The sequence below is a fragment of the Parus major genome, chromosome 17 (genome assembly GCF_001522545.3).
Source record: "Parus major isolate Abel chromosome 17, Parus_major1.1, whole genome shotgun sequence".
Lineage (NCBI taxonomy): Eukaryota > Metazoa > Chordata > Aves > Passeriformes > Paridae > Parus > Parus major.
Window position 1 is genome coordinate 6,357,364 of NC_031785.1, and position 18,294 is coordinate 6,375,657.

The 18,294-nt window shown below is 42.8% G+C and overlaps 1 protein-coding gene across 7 annotated transcripts in view; it reads left to right on the plus strand.

Annotated features, from left to right (window-relative positions):
* The first annotated feature begins 3,136 nt into the window (after positions 1-3,136).
* The window catches only part of CDK5RAP2 (CDK5 regulatory subunit associated protein 2), a 69,346-nt gene continuing 54,188 nt past the window's right edge, over positions 3,137-18,294 (plus strand). For 2 of the 7 annotated variants that reach the window (XM_033518381.1, XM_033518382.1), the window contains exons 1-12: positions 3,137-3,339; positions 3,479-3,546; positions 4,198-4,265; positions 8,627-8,737; positions 9,534-9,610; positions 10,330-10,450; positions 11,878-12,029; positions 12,906-13,068; positions 14,376-14,429; positions 14,840-14,959; positions 15,550-15,642; positions 16,950-17,168. In XM_033518381.1, the coding sequence (XP_033374272.1) occupies positions 3,287-3,339; positions 3,479-3,546; positions 4,198-4,265; positions 8,627-8,737; positions 9,534-9,610; positions 10,330-10,450; positions 11,878-12,029; positions 12,906-13,068; positions 14,376-14,429; positions 14,840-14,959; positions 15,550-15,642; positions 16,950-17,168 (1,299 nt within the window). In that variant the 5' untranslated portion in view covers positions 3,137-3,286. Of the gene's footprint in view, positions 3,340-3,478; positions 3,547-4,197; positions 4,266-8,626; positions 8,738-9,533; positions 9,611-10,329; positions 10,451-11,877; positions 12,030-12,905; positions 13,069-14,375; positions 14,430-14,839; positions 14,960-15,549; positions 15,643-16,250; positions 16,330-16,949; positions 17,169-18,294 lie in introns of those variants that run through there. The other 5 variants (XM_033518379.1, XM_033518380.1, XM_033518383.1 and 2 more) reach the window with 4 other exon arrangements.

Below are 18,294 nucleotides of genomic sequence, written 5' to 3' on the forward strand. Positions count from 1 at the left end.
GAAGAATCTTGCTGTGAACTGTGTGAGGAGGAGGCAGAACTGAGTCAGAACCAGGTCCCCAGAGCAGGGAGTGAGAACAGGAGGGTGAGGGGGACCCATGTTCAGCTGGTGGTGACATCTGCCCTCCTTGTGCCAGTCCTGTCCTACTCAGCTCAGCCCTACCACTGCACCCACCACAAGTCCTTTCCCAGACTCCCTTTAGGACTCTGCTGGAGGTGGGAAGGATCTCAGGCTGCCTTGAGAGGAAGGAAAGTTTCAACAAGGCTTCCTGGCATGAGGGTTTAGTGTAATCTCCCCAAATGTGCTACTAATGAACTTAAGGTTAAACAACATTAAGCAGATTATCCCAAGGCAAGTTGTTAAATGCTTCTAAACAACACATTTCCCAGTCCTTTCTGCCCCTTGCAGCTTCCTGGTGCTACTGCAGGTTGTAAAACACTGGGCAGTGCAGTAAAATTTCCTAGGAAAATTTTCCATCCTGGCTGTGTGTATACACAGAATCATAGGACCACAGAACGGTTTGGGTTGGAAAGGACCTAAAAATCATCTTGTTTCACCTCCTGCCATGGACAGGAACACCTTCCACTAGACCAGATTGCTCTAAGCCAGGAAAGATAGACAAGGATGTATCCCTATAAATCCATATCTTTATCCATCAGACAGTCTCTTAAGTAATAAACTTCACAAGGAAGGACCTGCTGATTTCCTTTTGACTAGAGTGTGTTGGACACGGGCTATGACTGCAGACAGATGTGCTGTGTGTGCAGAGTGATTTACTCTGCACTTGTGGCTGATGGATGCTCATTTAAAGACCTACATCAAATATGTAACACCTTGCTGAAACCTTAAAAAAGAGCAAATTAGTATTACCCTTTCAAGTCAGTAGACTTACTCATTTTATGAAGATCTGTTCTGTAAATGAGGAAAACTCACATTTCAGCCTGGCTGATCAGATTCTGGTGCCATATGGCAGACCTGATTTTGTGAACTTAATTTCAGCTTGGCAGAGGCCACTGCAAAAGGATTTCAGTCACATAAGGTGACCAGTGTCTCTTGAGGTCTCTCACGGGGGAGCTGAAGGGACTGAATATCCCTCGGGGTCATCAGACCCCAAATGCCAAGCATGAGGCATGTCCAGTTGGACAGGAGATGGGCTTAAGAGCTCAGCTGTGCTAAGTAGTGCCTGGCACTTCCTGGCAGTTTGGGACTGCTGCAGCTCCATCATGCACTTGTACCCATAAAGCTGAAAGAGAATTAGGGATGGGAAGCCCACCACGACTGTGGACATCCGGAGCTGGAGTGACTGCTCCCAGCAGTCTGGGGCATTTGACAGGGGAGTGTCAATCCAAACAGTGAGCTGGTGCAGGTGCATGGAGGAAATGGAGTTCACAGGGCACCAGGCCAACTGGGAACAATAAACTCACAGAACTGGGAATAATCTCACTGAATTCATGACCTGTGGTTGGTCAGCCCTTATCTGTGGCCTAATTCCTGGCCAGGTAAGAGTCCCCTTGTGACAGCCTAGAGGAAAGTGAATGAAACCTGACCTGAGTTGGTACCAAAGAGGAAACCAAATCCAAAGGAGGAAACCAAATCTAATGCACAGGGTCACTCCCGTGGGTGAGCCAGGTGAGTGTCCTGCTGGGATGGAGCTTCTTTGTGTTACAGAGAATGGTGAGAGCAAGTCCCAGCATGAGGCACCACTTGATGCCCAATGCACTCTGGGGGCAGAGTGGCTGGAAGGCAGCCCAGTGGAAAATGACCTGGGAGTTGACAGTGGCTGAACATGTGCCTGAGACGGCCAGTGGCTCCTGGCTTGTACCAACAAGAGTGTGGCCACAGGACTAGGGCAGTGACTGTCCCCTGTGCTGAGCGTGGGTGAGGCACCTCAAGTGCTGTGTCCAGTTCTGGGCCCCTTGTGACCAGGAGGACTTTGAGGAGCTGGAGTGTGTCCAGGGAAAGGAATGGAGCTGGGGAAGGGGCTGGAGCACCAGGAGCAGATGAGGGAGCTGGAAAAGGGGCTCAGCCTGGAGAAAAAGAGGCTTGGGGAGACCTCCTGGCTCTGCACAGCTCCTGACAGGAGGGGACAGCCAGGGCGTGTTGGGCTCTGCTCCCACGGAACAAGAAAAAGAACAACAGGGAATTGCCTCAAGCTGTACCAGGGAGGTTCAGGCTGGACATCAGGAGAAATTTCTTCACAAAATGGGTGATTTGACATTAGGAAGGGGCTGCCCAGGGAGGTGATAGAGTCACTGCCCTTGGAGGTGTCCAAGGAACCACTGCACACAGCACTCAGTGCACCGGGCTGGGTGATGAGGTGGGGATTGGTCAAAGGTTGGATTCCATATCTGAGAAGTCTTTTCCAACCTAAATAATTCAGTGACTCCATGATAATGTAAATATTGCAAGGAGGTATTTCAGTCCTGCACACAGGTTCTAAATGAATTAAAGGAAGGCAAGGATGCCCAGCAAGGAAGAGTCTGGAGCTCCAGCTGTGACCGGCACTATTCCCCCAGCCATGGCCCGTGTAAGAGGGGCCACAGCAGCACCATCTAATCCAGCTCAGCTTCTCCTGCTGTCGGTGTTCTGAAATGTCCAATGCAACTGCATTTTCTCTCACAAAAAAGGAGAGCCGACACGCTTACAAGTTTGCTTTACAAAAAGACCCTCCCAGATTCATTCAAAACCCGCCTGCGTGGATGACAGCTGCCTTCACCCCCGGCCCTTAGGGTGAGCAGTGACCAGAATGTGGAACTGAGACGCGTTTATTTCTCCTGCCAAGCCCAGAGACGGCTTTGCGCTGCGGGGAACATGGTAAACATCAGCTCCAGCGGCTCTGCCAGGCTCGGCAGGAGCTGGGGGCCTGGTGCATCCCTGCAAAAGCCTGTCCCAAACGGGAGCAGGGCCCGGGGAGCGGCGGCGACCGCCCTGTCCCCGCTGCTCCCTCAGGCGCCCCGCGCCCTGGGGCGGTCAGCGCCGGGCTCCTTCCCTCACTCGAGATGGCGCCCGGCCGCTCTGTCCCGCTCGCCCGGCTGGCACCGCCCCGCTCTGCCCTCATCAAACATGGCGGCTGCCCGCCCGCGCGGGCCCGCTGCCCTCATCAAACAGGGCGGCTCCCATTCGCTTCCCACTGCGCCCGCCCCCCGCGCACCCCGCGGCGGCTTCAGCGGCTTCAGCGCGCCCGACGCAAAGATGGCGGAAGCGATTGCGGGCGTTTGAATTCCAGGGAAGCCGCCAAATCCGCGCACAAAGGCGCCGGGAGCCGCGGGAGCCGCGCGGCCGATCCATGGATTCACTGCCGGGGGAGGACCCGACGCTGCCGCTGGCGTTGGAGGGCAGGTACGGGGAGATGCGGGGCGGGCGGCGCTCAGGCAGCGCGGGCGCGTGTGGCGGGGCCGGGCCCGCCGGCCGCGGCCGGGGCAGGGGACGAGCCCCCGGCTGTTGTGCTCTCAGCGCTCTCCTCCTCCTTCTCCCCCAGCGTCAGCGGCCTCCAGCTGCCGGACACCTCCCGCGGGGACCCCCAGCCCGGCCCGCCCGGCGGACAAGGTGAGGCTGGATCGCGGCCGGAGCCCGCACATCCCTGCCCCGGCTCGGTGCTTCGCGCTGCTCCCCAAACCTGCGGAAAAATCCTCAAACTTGCGGCTAAAAGGCAAAAAAAAAAAAAAAAAAAAAAAAAAAGCTTTTAAGTGATGCGCCTTTTGTAGGTAATTTAAGTGTTTTTAAGAGCACAGAGCGCCAGCAGCTGCTGCCGTCACTGTCCTGTGGTCATTAGGGCTCTCAGCCTTATATAAGGTGATCAGCGGTTTTGTGCAGCGTGTACTTAAAATACTTGGAATATCCAGTGAGGCTGTGCTGCCTGGTCATATTCTGCTCAGAGTTAGGGAACTTGCACGCTGTGCATCATCCCGTTCTTGTTCTGAGGATTTGTTCTTGACAGCACACCTCACATAGCCTAATTCCAGCGTACATTGTAATTTAAATGGGTGATGGAATTTGGGAATTTAAGTGATAGACAGCTTGCTGTGATCAGAAGGGAATGTAGATCTAACATGTAATGTAAACAGGGGGCCAAGCAGTGCCTCTCTCACTTCCTAAAAGGTTTTGTTATGTTTAGATTGGTGTAGACCTTTGCCAAATTGAAGCCCTACTTAGAAAGATTCTGCTGTCTGAACTTGTTCTGTCTTCTTAAATGTCTAGTGGTACCAGATGTGGCAGAAGACACAGTCTCACCAACTCGAGCTCGGACCATGAAGGACTATGAAAATGTAAGCAGAACTTTTAATGTAAGATTCGGTGACAGATTTATGGCCAAGATATTTCCAGCGTGCTGGATGAAGTGTTGACTCTGAGTTTGTGTCACACACAAACCTTTTGGAAGTGTGACCAGATGAATGTCCCTGTCCATGCTTTAAACCTTCACTTCTTAAGTGTTGCTTTCAAAAACTGAGGGAGGAATTTGATATTCAGAGCAGCCAACTCTTGTGCTGAAGTTGTGAAATAAAATTGGCACCCTCTGCTCAAAAGTTCCTGCAGCTCACCAGAAACATCAGAACTTGGTTTGCACATCTGCTGTTGATTTATTTCAGGGAAGCATCAAGTTTATTTTCATTTAGGTTAGTGTGGGATTCGGCTTTTTAATTCATTGACTACACTGTGATGCCTTTTAACTTTATAGTATGAGTGTGCTTGGAATGCTTGTAGAGCAGAAGTCCACTATCATTGTGACAATTTTGTAGACAGAAGTATTTTGGCACTTACTAGAAATATAAAAGAAAACATTAGATTTTAAAAATATGGTAACTGTATTGGCTTTTTGAATTGAACCTCGGGAGAACCCCGGGAACCCCAGGGGAACCGCGAGAGCTTCAGGAGAACCTCAGGAGAACCTCCGGAACCTCAGGAGAACCTCCGGAACCTCTAGAACCTCAGGAGAACCTCTAGAACCTCTAGAACCTCCGGAACCTCCGGAACCTCCAGAACCTCCAGAACCTCCGGAACCTCCGGAACCTCTAGAACCTCCGGAACCTCTAGAACCTCCGGAACCTCCAGAACCTCCAGAACCTCCAGAACCTCCGGAACCTCTAGAACCTCTAGAACCTCCGGAACCTCTAGAACCTCCGGAACCTCGAGAACCTCAGGAGAACCTCGAGAACCTCCGGAACCTCTAGAACCTCCGGAACCTCCAGAACCTCTAGAACCTCTAGAACCTCCGGAACCTCCGGAACCTCCGGAACCTCCAGAACCTCTAGAACCTCGGGAACCTCTAGAACCTCGGGAACCTCTAGAACCTCGGGAACCTCCGGAACCTCGGGAACCTCCGGAACCTCGGGAACCTCCGAAACCTCCGGAACCACTGGAACGTTGGGAACCTTGGGAACCTCAAGAACCTTGGGAGCTTCAGGGGAGCCTCGGGAGAGCCCCAGGGGAACCTTGGAGGAACCTCAGGGGAACCTCGGGAGAGCCCTGGGAGCTTCAGGGGAGCCTTGGTGGAACCTCCAGAATCTTGGGAGAACCTCAGGGGAGCCTCGGGGGAGCTTTGGGAGAACCTTGGGAGCTTCGGGGGAGCCTTGGGGGAACCTCGGGAGCTCCGGGAGCTTCAGGGAGAGCTGTCTCAGACCAGGAGAACAGGGAAAATAACAATAACAGGAAAAATAGAAATAAATATCAATAGAAATAACAGTAAAATTTAAAATATCAATAGCAATAAAAATAAAAATAGCAGTAAAAATAAAACTAAAAATATAAATAACAGAAATATAATATAATATGCAGTAAATAAAAATTAAAATAACAGTAAAAATAAAATTCTAAATATAAATAGCAGTAAATAAATATAAATATAAATATAAATGAGGTTCCCGAGGTTCAGGTGTGTTGCAGGACAGCTTCCCCGTTAAGGACTAGAGTGAAAAACTTAAGGTATTTGTTTGTGAAGAAGCTGTAGAGGGGAAAACGATCTAAAATCTCTGAGATGATTGCTGCAGATAAAGGCTGTGGCTGCTGCCTTTGGTCTGTGCCAAGTGTCTGCAGTTTCAGTGCACTGCTGCTGTTACCTTTTGTGGCAATGCTGTGTGTGAAATGAATGTTTCTTACAAATTTTCAGTTTTTTTGTGGCCTTATATCCCCCCTGAGGAGAAAGCTCTGCCATTTGCTCAGTATTCAAAGCTTGTTTTGGAAAGCCTTTGGTGAAGGATGTTGTTTGCAGTCTGTATCTCTTTCTCTCTTGTTTCGGTGTGTCACTGGGGTAGACAGACTGCCTTGGCATTGGGATGTGCTTAAAATCTCTTCCTGTGATGTGTGCCAAAGACCTCAATCCACAATATACATTTTTCTAGTGGTTTGCTATCTGCAGAGTTCCTGGGCACAGGAAAAAAAGTTGCAGAAAGGAGGAAAAATCTTGCTGTTTGTCCCGTGTGATGATGAACAGGGCCCTCCCCACAGGTCTGCTGTTTCTGAGCATCCTGGTATGCTCAGACCCCCATGTTAAACTGAGCTGCAAAACTTCCCATGGGATGAGAACTTTTATGGATGCCAGCAGTGTAATGAAGCTCAAAGACCCATTAACATGAAGGAAGAAGAATATACATTAAACACCATTAAACTTACTTCTATAACTCTGTAATTCTACAGGCTACAAGAAGGATGTAATGAAAAGAACGTGCTCTGGCCTTGTAGCTCAGAAGGAACAGGATGGATGTAATTCCCTTAAGTGGGCTAAAAGGTGGATCCATGTAGGAAAGGTTCTTTAATGTTTATACCTGGAGAAGGTGCTGAGCTGGATAATGCTGGAGGTGCAGGTTTTTGAATTATTTATGGTGTCCCACTTTGTTGCAATATAGGGGTAACCATTCTATTATAGAAAACATGATTACATGGGCAAAGTGAAAAGCATCTCTAAGGAGGACCTTGTTACGGGTAATGAGATGTTCATGAACAGAAAGGGCAATGGGTATCAAGTAAGGGAGCTGAATAATAATATTTGTGGGTTTCTTTCTTGTCTCTCCAAACCCACTCTGAGTTTTGCTGTAAATCTAAAACAGTCTTTATAGTTGAAAACTTGTGCTGTGAAACCACAGCCACTGCTGACAGATCCCTTTTGAACAAAACTGGCTCCATGCAGACTTGGAAAGAAGCTAATCTGAGCTAGGATTTGTTCATGCTGTGGAATATTCTGTGCAGTATGTATATCATTGTCTTGGTTTTCATTCCTTTTGTTTAAATACAGAAATCAAAATGCATAAAGGAATTAAGACTGAGTTTTCAAATGGAAAGTTCAGAGGGTTGCTATTAAAATCTTTTTGCAGTGTGAACTTTCTCACATTTTACACGTTTCCTTTCATTAAGCAATAACTTTTAAATTGTCTGTCTGCTCTTTCATCCAAGAAGCTGAACATCAGAGACGACATTTGTTTCACTTCTTGGTTTATGATTGCATAGTCTGTTTCGTTTGCCTTTTGAAAATATTACCCTTAAGCACTTTGGTTTATCTCTGTTGCCACTGAAATGCGTTTATCAAGAGTTGTGAAATGCTGAATTCTTTCGAAATTATTTTTTCCCTGTGACTCAGAAATATATTGAATGTATGGAGACTAATTAGAAGTTCAGCTGGTACAACTTCAGAGTGTTTTTGTCACTTGGATTTTTTTCTGAATGAGCAGGGACTGCTGGGGATGATTTACTGACAGGTTACTTCAGGGTGTGGGACTGAGCCACTAAGTTTATGTAGGATTTTCAATTGCTCAGGTGATTTTCACTTTTGTGAATAATGACGAGGCAGCTTGCTGGGCAGGGATTATTAAACTGAAGAATTGTTTGCAGATGCAGGTTTTGAGTGCAGGTACAGAAAATAATCTTGGGTTTCACAAGCCAAATATTTTGGAAATTGTATTGCTAATAATTTTTACAAATAGCACTGTAGTGTTCTGGAAAAGCCTACATAAATATTTTATTAGTAGCTCTGTTACATATTAGGTTTCCATTTGCTGAAAGCACCTGGCAGGGGACACGAGTCTTATTTGAATGAATGTTTTATGTTTAGACTCTTAAAAAAATTTAGAGGGAGACTCCTTTCTCTAATGAAACCATCAACTAAGTTACAGCTTCTACAAGAAAGGTTAAAAGTGATAAGCAATTTTTCCCCAAAGAATTGCACTATGAATTATGGTATGGGATAAAGGTTTTATTGGTGTTTGATTGGGCTCACTTGTGGTTTTTCTTGCTATGAATAAAGTTACCTGGGTCCTGTTAATGAATCTGCCTTCCAAGGCTTTTGCTTAGCAAATATTTCTGTTTCAACGCTGTGTCTTGTATTTTGTTCAAGTTCTGTCATTTGGAAGAATGACTTCATGCTGTTAGATTCAAAAATCTCTTTTGAATTCTTACTGTGTCAAGTCAGTCAGTGTTTTGATACTTTAGGGAATAGTTCAAAGGACACTAGACTATGTATTATATATTTAATTAACACCATCACAATTGAATGTGTGTGTGTGACCCACGTGTCTGTTCAAGATTAACTCGAATTATGTCGAGTGGGTGGAATTCTGGTCTTTCACCAAGCAAAACTGTTGCAGGTTAGGATTTTTCCTTTTTTGTTTTTCTTTTTCTCATTGTCTTTCTTCTTTCACAGCAAATCACTGATCTGAAAAAAGAAAACTTCAACCTGAAACTTCGTATTTATTTTCTGGAGGAGCGAATGCAGCAGAAGTTTGATGGTCCCACTGAAGAAATCTACAAAATTGTAAGCATTTAGAATCACTTCCTGGAACTGTGTCTCTTTTTGAAGAGTTTGTTTTGTGGAAAGTTTGCTTGTCACACTTGACTTTTAAGTCTCTTTTTGTTATTGGAAATTTTGGTGTGATTGTTTTATTCTGACTTTTTCCTTTTCAGTAATGACTGAGTTAAAGTGACCTAAACAGGTGCTTTCCTCAGGTCTCTTCTCCATAATGACATGGAAACCTGAGTCTCTCTTGATGCATTTTTCAGTAGTTAAGAACATAAATCAATGTTTGGGTAGATGACAATTGCAGCTGAATATTGCTGTCTGGTCTTCTCCACTGGTGACTTGTTTGTAATTGCTGATGTGTTGAAATGGTGTTTGTCAGCTTCCTGGCCAAAGAGTTCTTTGTACAATTACATCCTTAGAAGTTTCCTCAGGCTATAACAAAATAATTCTAAAATTACTAAAAACCTCTGTAGTTGATAAAATGAGGTTTTGAAAAGAAAATAAAATATTTACTAGCTTAAAGAAAAATATGCTTGGAAACCCTAAAAATTCCCCAAATAAGTGCAGTACTCCCTACTGGAGCAGTTAAGTGTGTGTGCAGGGGATTTGTATTGCTTGAGTGCAATACTCCTTAATGCTACTGATACTTCTGGAAGGCTTGAACCTTGCAAAATATGTCTTTTACAGCTAAATGTCCATTCTTATCCCAGTGACACTTTATATTTGCTGCTCCAAGCAAAAAGTAATCTACACACTGTCAATAACTTTTGGGGTGGGTGATCTTCCAGTTCTTTTCATTCTTTTGTCACAGAACATTGAGCTGAAAGTTGAGATAGAAAGTCTGAAGCGTGAACTGCAGGAGAGGGAGAAGCTACTCATCAAGGCCTAGTAAGCACCATTTTATTTACTCATGTCCATTACTTGGGATTTGTTTCTGTGTGTTTTTTCCTAATGCTTTAGGAATTGGAGGGTCTAAAGGGCACTTATTTAACAATGTCTGGTTCAAAACTAATCCAGGCTGGCAGCTGTTGATTGCCCCTGGGCCTCGATTGCAATGGAATTTTCTTTGTTTGCCTGAGGACCAGATGAATTTTGCTTGATCTCTCCAGGTTGCCCAGAGGGTATTGCTGTGCTTTGATGGGAACCTTGCACATGCTAGGAAGCAAAATTTAGGTGGTAGTCATGAACAAGTGGTCATCTGGTGTTAAGTAAGGAGACACTGCCTGTTCTTTTCTCACAAGATGTTAACAAACACTGAAAAGGCAAATGGAGACATCTCAGCAGTTCCATGTCTTCAGTGCTGCTTCCTGTAGAAAGCACAGCTCTGCTGAAGGCTTTATAGTCTATTTGGAAGCTTTAGAAATAGAAAGGAAATTTTTCACTTTTTCATCATACATCTAAAATGCTTCTTTATCCACTGTGCCAAGGCTTGTATGTGGAACTCATGGACTCCACACAAATTGCTGCATAATCTGTAGTTTGTATCTAACCTGAAAGTGATAAGCAGGTACAGAGAAGGTGGAAAATGCTTGAGCGTAATCCATCAGCCACTGGCACTGAAATGTTTTCCACACTGGTATGCACTGGGATTTATGTCTGTTTTTCAGTAAGGCAGTTGAAAGCTTGGCTCAGGGTGGTGATGCTGAAGTGCAGCATGGGAAAGAGGCACAAAAGAAGATGCAAGAGATGGAGGAAATGCTGACTGGCAGAATTAACCTTCTGGAAGAGGTGAGTGACCAGAGCTTAAGGAATATTAAGGAATCACTGCTGTCTTTGTACTTCTATCTGAGATTTGATACTGTGGTCAACCTATATTTTTTTCATGTCTTTTTTCATTCCTCACTATCTGTGCTTGAGACAGTTTATTCCTGTATTTGTTGTTGAGTTTTGGTTACTTTACAGGGGTATTGTAGTGTAAAGGGAAGGGACCCACAGGGATGATTGAAGTCCATTTAAAGTGAATTCCTTCAGGGAGGAGGAAAGGGGAATTTGTATGACTGCTTATTTGTTTTACTGGGATTTCTGGAAGCATTCTTTGTGCTGTTGAATTGGTAGAGAAGTTCTTAAATTGCTTCCTCTGTCCCAAGTCAGGCAGTCAGGCTGGTGTTTTCCAGATCTGATAGGTGGAAGAGCAGATTTTCTGATCTCATGGAGATGGGGTATTTTCTGTAGCCCAAAATTAGTGTTGACCTCTGACATTAATTTTATTCTGCTTATGAATTCAAACACTGAAGTGCAGTTTTAGTCACAGGTTTACACAGCACCATGTAATTATATAGATCCAGGGAGTGCTAACAAAGATAAATTTCCTTCAGAGCTCTTGATTGATGGGTGAATGTTGGCAAAACAGCTTTTCAGGAGAGGGGTTGAGTGGGGAAGTTCAATAGTGAAAGAGCTTTTCCTGTCCCTCCCCCAAAGAGATGCTTTTAAGTTTGGATGTGAAGGCGGGGGGAAATGACTTGTTAGGCTACAAGGAGGCTTTTATTTTGTATTGGGTAAGCATTGCAGGGAAGCTTGCTATGGAAAAATGAAGATCAAAACAAATTTGATGTAGTATATGGCAAGCTGTTTTGTGTATCTTTTTATTGGCATTCTCTGTCTCTGTGAGTTGGGTGACCCAGAGGAAATTGACTGAAATCTCTGGCTGTTATCTCCATTTCTTTTGCTGTTCAAGAGAAAAATGTCTGATTCATACTTTATCAATTCCTGCATAATATTATAAATGATGTTGGAAAGAGTTCCAATTAGCTACAGTGAGCTTGAGAATATTAATTTTATTGAACAAAAAAGTCCTTCTTTAACCTCTTTAATTTAAGTGTAGCTATTTATTATGATAGTGGGAGGGCAGTGGGACAAAACTATGTTATAATTGCTAAATCTAAAACCATAGCATAGGGGCACTTTTGTTTCCAGTTCTGCTATGAGTTAGGGTATTTTTAATTTTTTTGAAACAAATTTCCCTTCTTTCTGCACCATTGAAAGTGGATTAATCTTGAAAATGCAGACACAGAGTTCAGAAGCATTTACAAAGAGCTTGAAATACTTGGTAAAAGTTCCTAAATTAAACATCCTGACATATGTTGGGTAGAGGAGTGGAAAAAAATTCATGAGCATTTAGTTCTTAGAGGCATCAGGATTGTGTGTTTTAATTTCAGAATCTTCAAGCTGCCCAAGAAGAGGTGGAAAAAGCCCTTGCAATGACAGAGAAGGAGAAAGCTCTGAGAATCGCTGCTGAGCAGAAACTTGCTTCAATTATGAATGCCCCTGCACAGGATGTGGACAAGGTTACAGAAGCTGAGAAAGACAGGTCAGAACTGTTGCCAGTAATGTTTCTAACTGCTGGAATTCTTTATTAAAAGTGTGGAGAGTCAGGATGGGTTTGGGTCTGATTAGTTTGGTCCTACCTTTAGCTACAGAGGAGTTACTGGCCATCCATGAAGTGAATGACAACACAGCAGCCAGTTTAGTGCTTTGTGGAGCAAAGCCATCTTTAAAAGTTCTCTGAAAGCCTAAAAGGGTCAGGATGTGTGAAACCTAAGCTCATAGGTCAGGCTGGTAAATTTAATGGGAAGAGAAAGACTGTTAGAAATACTTTTACAATCCGGGTTACAAAACACGAGGAATCAGGGATGGCATCTTGTGCTGTGAAGTTTTCATGTGTAACACTCAGATCTGTCAGAAAATGCCATTATTTTTCTTGGAATACTGGAAGTGTGAAGATGTGTATTGACAAAAGACAACAGTACCCACCTGACTTGTTTTTAGTACGTTTTTTTTTATTTTATGTGAAATGAGAACTGCTTAGATACAAATGTAGGTGAAACTGAAATACTTGAGAGACACTTGATGAAGGCACATAAGGATGTGGTGTGTGGGCTAAGAAAGGAAATAGATTAATAAGGGTTTTGTGTGTGCTGTGAAGGACAGTGTGAGTAAAATATTGATGTTTGAAGTGGTATTGGAGGAAAATAAGAATGAGCACTTTGCAGATAGCTCAACCCTGTTTGCTTATGTTAAAGTTACAGCACTTTTTCAGGTTTTTCAGGGTTATGAAAGTCCTTCCTTAAGTTCTGTAAGTATTGTCTTGAGTCTTCACTTGGAGTTGTCTGCAAGATTTGCTGCAATGACTGGAGAATTGATGGTAGATGGTGCAAGATTAATACTTAAAATCTTGTGATTTTAGACTTATAGAGCAACTGAATCTATCACTGAAAAGTAAAGAAGCTCTAATTCAACATCTTGAAAAGGAAAAGTCTCAAAGTGGATCTTCTGACAGGAACTTGCCAGCAGAACAAATCAGAGAACTTACCATTGCTTTGAGGCTTGAAAAGGATAGTGAGATAGAGGTGAGGAAACTACCTGCTGAATTGTTTTTATAAATCTCATGCCTGGGGTAGGATTTTAAAGGTTTTGTGCATGACACTATGTGACTGACATCTGCCAATTTTAAAAATATTATTTCCTCCTCCTTTTTCCAGTTCTTTTACCATTCATGGGTTGTATTGTGGCTTGGTGGGCAATATCCTTATTTATCCATTCCTTCAGTGAGAGGTTGTGTTTCCCACTGACTTGCTGCCTGTGGAATAGATACAGTGCAATTCCTTTACAGAAGTATATATTAGAGAAATCCTAGATATTAATAGATCCCTCACTGGATGACATAACTGCTATAAAAGTTAAGGATGTGACTTGAGAATTCATTCTTGGGAAGTGTCTCTGCTGTTATGGTCTGAAAAAAAAGCTGTGGTAAGGGAGGTAGGCATAAAACCACCATGAAATAAAGTGAAAATTTACCCTTTAGCTTACGAAATGTACAAGAATCAGTCTTTTATTTCACTTGGCTCCTGAATAGGAAGACAGAGATCCTGAAAGCTGGAATGTAGAAACAAGTCCTGAGGCTTGTCTTTTTTTTTGTCTTTTTTTTTTTTTCCATATTGGTTATTCAAAGACAAAATTAAAGCTGGCAGAATTAAGAAAGTTAATTATGGAGGGTGTCAGGCATCTGACAATTTTTCTTCCCTTTTGTTTTGGAACTTAATATTGCTCAGCTCAGTACAGACACTTTTTTTTGCCTATGTCAATAATCTTTTATGATTGGATTGATTAGAGGTGGTAAAAGTTATCAGTTCTGGGTGGTCTTGCAATTAAATCAGTCTGTGCCAAGAAAAACCACCCTGGTTTCACAAGAATATTTGTGTGTCAAGGTGAAAACAGCATCATCTTTAATCATTTCACAGGAGGTGGACAGAGTGCATATGATCATTTGGGGTGCAACATTGGAGAAAAAAATCTGATGAATATCTTTGCACAACTCTGGTTTTATGTATGATTACTTTTTTAGAACAAATAATTCTGTAACCTCCCCAGGGAAACGTGCTAATTAAAATCTCTCTTGATAAAAGCATCTTGCTGACAAAGATAAATGTCACATAAAAATGCACCTCTATTAACTCAGCAAGTACAGTTGATCTGTCTCATGGAAGAACCATGTTTTGAGGGTTTTTGTTCTATTTTCTTTTTTTTTTTCCTTCTTAATTTGGATTGGTTTACTTCATGTCCAGGGTTTTTAAGCTCATTTTGCTTCACTTTAATGCTTAATTAATGTATTTGTGTTGAGAATGAATTGACCATAACAACTGTTTTGTTCTTGTAGGCTCTTAGAATGGAGCTTAAAAATGAGAGAAGTTCCTTTGAAAAGAAAATTCAGGTAAGTTCCAGTTTTGCTTCTGTTTCCTTGACCCCTTACAGTGTGTGCTGGGCTCCCTCTGTTATCCTTAGGCACAGGAGACCTTGAATCCAAGGGAAGCAGAGCAGGTCCTCTGTTAAATTCTCTTTTATACAGGATGACAGGAAGACCCCTCCTGTTTTTGAAGCAATTTTCAGTAAAGCTGATAGACACACTCATCAAATATTGAAGCTGATGCTCGTGGCCTGCCCCCTTCTTATACAATATTCCAGGCACATCTTTAAGATGCTGCTTCTCATTTTGGGGACTGTATTTTATGTTGGTAATCTGAGTAATAAGCTCTAAGAACTCTGAGGGAATGTACTTATTAATGTGCAGTTACAGTATCTCTTAGTGGGAAGTTAATGCAACTTTCACATAATCTAATTTAGTCACTCCAAGAAGAGCTACAAGAGAGAGAAAATGAGCTTGCTGTTGAAAAGAAGAATGGTTTGAAAAGGGACAAAACTATCCAAGGACTAACTGTTGCCTTAAAAGCAAAGGAAAAAGAGGTAAGGGTGATTGTGAGCTTGCTGGTTTGTTGAAGTACCATGGAGGGAGGTGGTGTGTGTGTGGCAGGGCCTGATCTCACCGTAGCCATGAGGAGGCTTAGAGTGGGTCCCTGTCACTGCTGTCACCTCTCTAAGCAGTTCTGCTTGTCTGCAGTTTGGGCTCTTGGACTGGAGGAAAGAGGAAAAAGTATCAGTTAAATATCTTCCTCCCTTAAGATCTTGAAAGAAAAATGTTTTCAGTTGCATACTGATTTTTATCAGCTCTGAGCACCACTTAGAAGATCCGAGGTGTATTTTATGTTGTTGAGTAAGTGGAGCTGTCAAAGGCAGCTAAAATGAGAGAGGTCAACATCAGCTGAAATTCAGATTGTGTGGAAGAGTGGGAAATACTTCAGTTGAGTGATAGGCAGTCTAGTGAGTGTGTAAGAGCAAGAATTTCTCTATATAAGATTTACTGTGATGCATTTGGTGTTCTTGAAAGTGTTTTGTGTAGTTGGATGAATGTTTGATGATATGGGGTAGAAATTACTGCATCACCATCCCTTGGAAATAACTCTTCCTACATTGCATTCATTTTACTTTATTTAAAGAATGAGGAGCTGGGTTCTGAAATTGAAGAGTTAAATGCTTCATTGGCTAAGGCAAGAGAGGCAACTCACAAGGCACATGTCCAAAAATTCAAGGTAAGAACAAGCAATTTGTTGTGATTTCCCCCATTCCTGCTCCTCCATTCTCTAATTCCTTACAAAAGGCAGTACTTGCTATTGAAAGCAGAGGAGTGGAAATTAGTTTAAAATGTTGTTTGAAAATTATTAATTTTTACTTACTTTGAAAAAAATGTCCCAAATCAAATTATTTGAAAAATAGAATGTTAAAATGTCACATAACTTACCTTGTTTCTCCTTCTTGTTTTTTGTGTTTTTTTGAATCTAAACCAACTGAGAATATTTAAGAGAGAAACATTTAATATCAGAATAAGTTAAAAATAAAGACAAAAGTTTCTTGGGGGGCTGAGGTTATCTTGAGGTTTGTTTGTTTTTTCCAAAAGTATGGAGCCAGCACAGGCTTCCTATTAGCAGAGTTGAACTGGGTGTGAGACACCTGCTTGGATTTATTTATATAATAAATGTGAAACCACTATTTATAAAACAGTGGAACGTTATTTGTGAAAATGTGATTTAGTAATGCTTTTTGTGTGTGAGTGTGTGAAGCAGAAAAGGGACTTAATGATTTCTGAGACTTTTTAAAGGTTCTAAATTGAAAAAGTGTTCAACTGATTCCTCCTGTCCACAGAGTCCAGAGTGCAGAGCAAGTCCTTCTCCTCAGGACTCTGCTCCTTAGCCACAGCCTTGAGTTGAAGGCAGCTCTCTGTGAGTAAATGGTGCTGCAGAGCTGCTGCCACCTCTGCTCTCAGCTCCAGGGCCTGTGCCAAGGGGAAAGGTGGAGTCACCATCCCTGGAAGTGTTCCAAAAGCGTGCAGCTGTGGCACTTGAGGATATGGGTTGGTGGTGAACACAGTGCTGGGGCTGGCTTGGCAGCTGGACTGCATCTTAAAGCTCTTTTCCAACCTTTATTCTGTGATTCCATGAAAGACTCAGTAACTTCCAGCCCTAGCCCAGATTAAAAACTCTCTGAAAGTAAAGTTTAATGTAATTAAAGCTTTGTGAATCAATAATCCTGCCATGACCTTGTTTGCACTGCGGACTCCTTTGCACATCAATCTTTCTCTCATTCTTTGCTACCTCAGACTTCCTTGGGCTGCACTGGATGTCATGGAGAGTTTTGTTACATCAGTAAAGTAGTGTTAAATCACTAAAAATTGTTACACTTTCCTTGTTTTGTCACTTCACTGTTGCCTTGCACCCCAATTCTGAAACACTGGGCAGGAGGGGCTGGATTATGGCAGTGGGAGTAAAGACTCCCAAAAAAGTAAAGAGTAAAGGCTCTACAAAACCCCCTTCTGGAGCCTGAATGTTGTTTTGTGTTTCAGGGGGCTGCAGATTATCAGGCTCTGCTGATGGAAAAGGAGACCCTGCTGGCAGAGCTGCGCTCAGAGAACCTCACAAAGGACGCTGAGAATCGCAGGCTACAAAGGATAATTAAAGTTACTGGTCAAGAGCTGAGTGATCTGAATCTGGAAAGAGAGAAAATGGAGAAGGAGCTGGATGAAGCACAACTGCAGAAGAGCAGAAGTGACAAAACCATTAATGTTATTATCAAGTTTTTGCTTTATTTCCTAAAGTCTAGAAAGAATTCAGTGCTTTAGCAAGTCCTTTTCTAACAAAATTAGGTTTTTAATTTAAGTAACTTCTGGGAAGGAATTGCCTGGCACTGTTTAGTGCTGTGTATGAAGATTCAGGAAAATTCTGGCACATAATCTGCACAGAATAATATTTAAAATATAATTTTGATAGTTAGGTCCTAGGGAAAAAAATTGACCTTTAAAAGTGGTAAATGGTTACTGTTGATTCCAGTTTTTCTTATGGGAGAATCTGAACATGCCTAATGATATATGTTTACATTTCTGCCGTATTTTTCTTGTTGCATGTCTGTAGATTATCTTAAATTTCACTACTTAAACTTTCTTCTAATTGTGACCTGGAGCCAAACCTCAGCCTGCTCTCTGCTCTCTTAGCAGGGTCACTGTAAAGGCTGTGTATTAAATAACTTGTGCTTGTAAAAGACCCAAGACATAGCATTAATTGATCACAGTTTAACATAAAAATGAGGTGCTGTTCATTAATTCTGCTGCTTCATGGTCTCTTGAGGGTTTTTACCTTGCTGTGGTCATTCAGATAAGCTTTCCTGCTCCCAGCACTCACAGCTGATGCAACAAAATGAATGACCAGGTTTTTCCTTTTTTTTCCTTTAAAAAAGGATGCACCTTCTGCTGAGGCTTTGGCACAAAATGCTTCTCACCTGAATGCTTTGTCATGTGGATTTTGCTAAAGTCTTCCCACCATTGCTTCCACGAGGGCAGCATTTGCATAATGAGGAGAGACCTGCTTGCATCCAGAGTCTGATCCTCCTCAGTCAGGGATTAGTCTCCTGCTATATTAAATTACATAAAAGATTTAATGAGCATGTCTTTATTCACTAGATGTTTTGGTTCCATTATTAAATAAGGACCTTAATAAAGCAGGGAGATGTGGAAATTGCTGCTCTTGCACTATTCCTTAAAACCAGCAGAGGGGTCTCTTTACCTACAAATAAATTAAGTTCCTCTCCCCCTCCTACTCCAAATTTAACGCATTTTTTGTTTGATTGTCAACTGTGGTTTGGCTGCCGTCACAAAATCTCTATCTTTGGTGTGCTTTGAGATTTCTTCAGGGTGT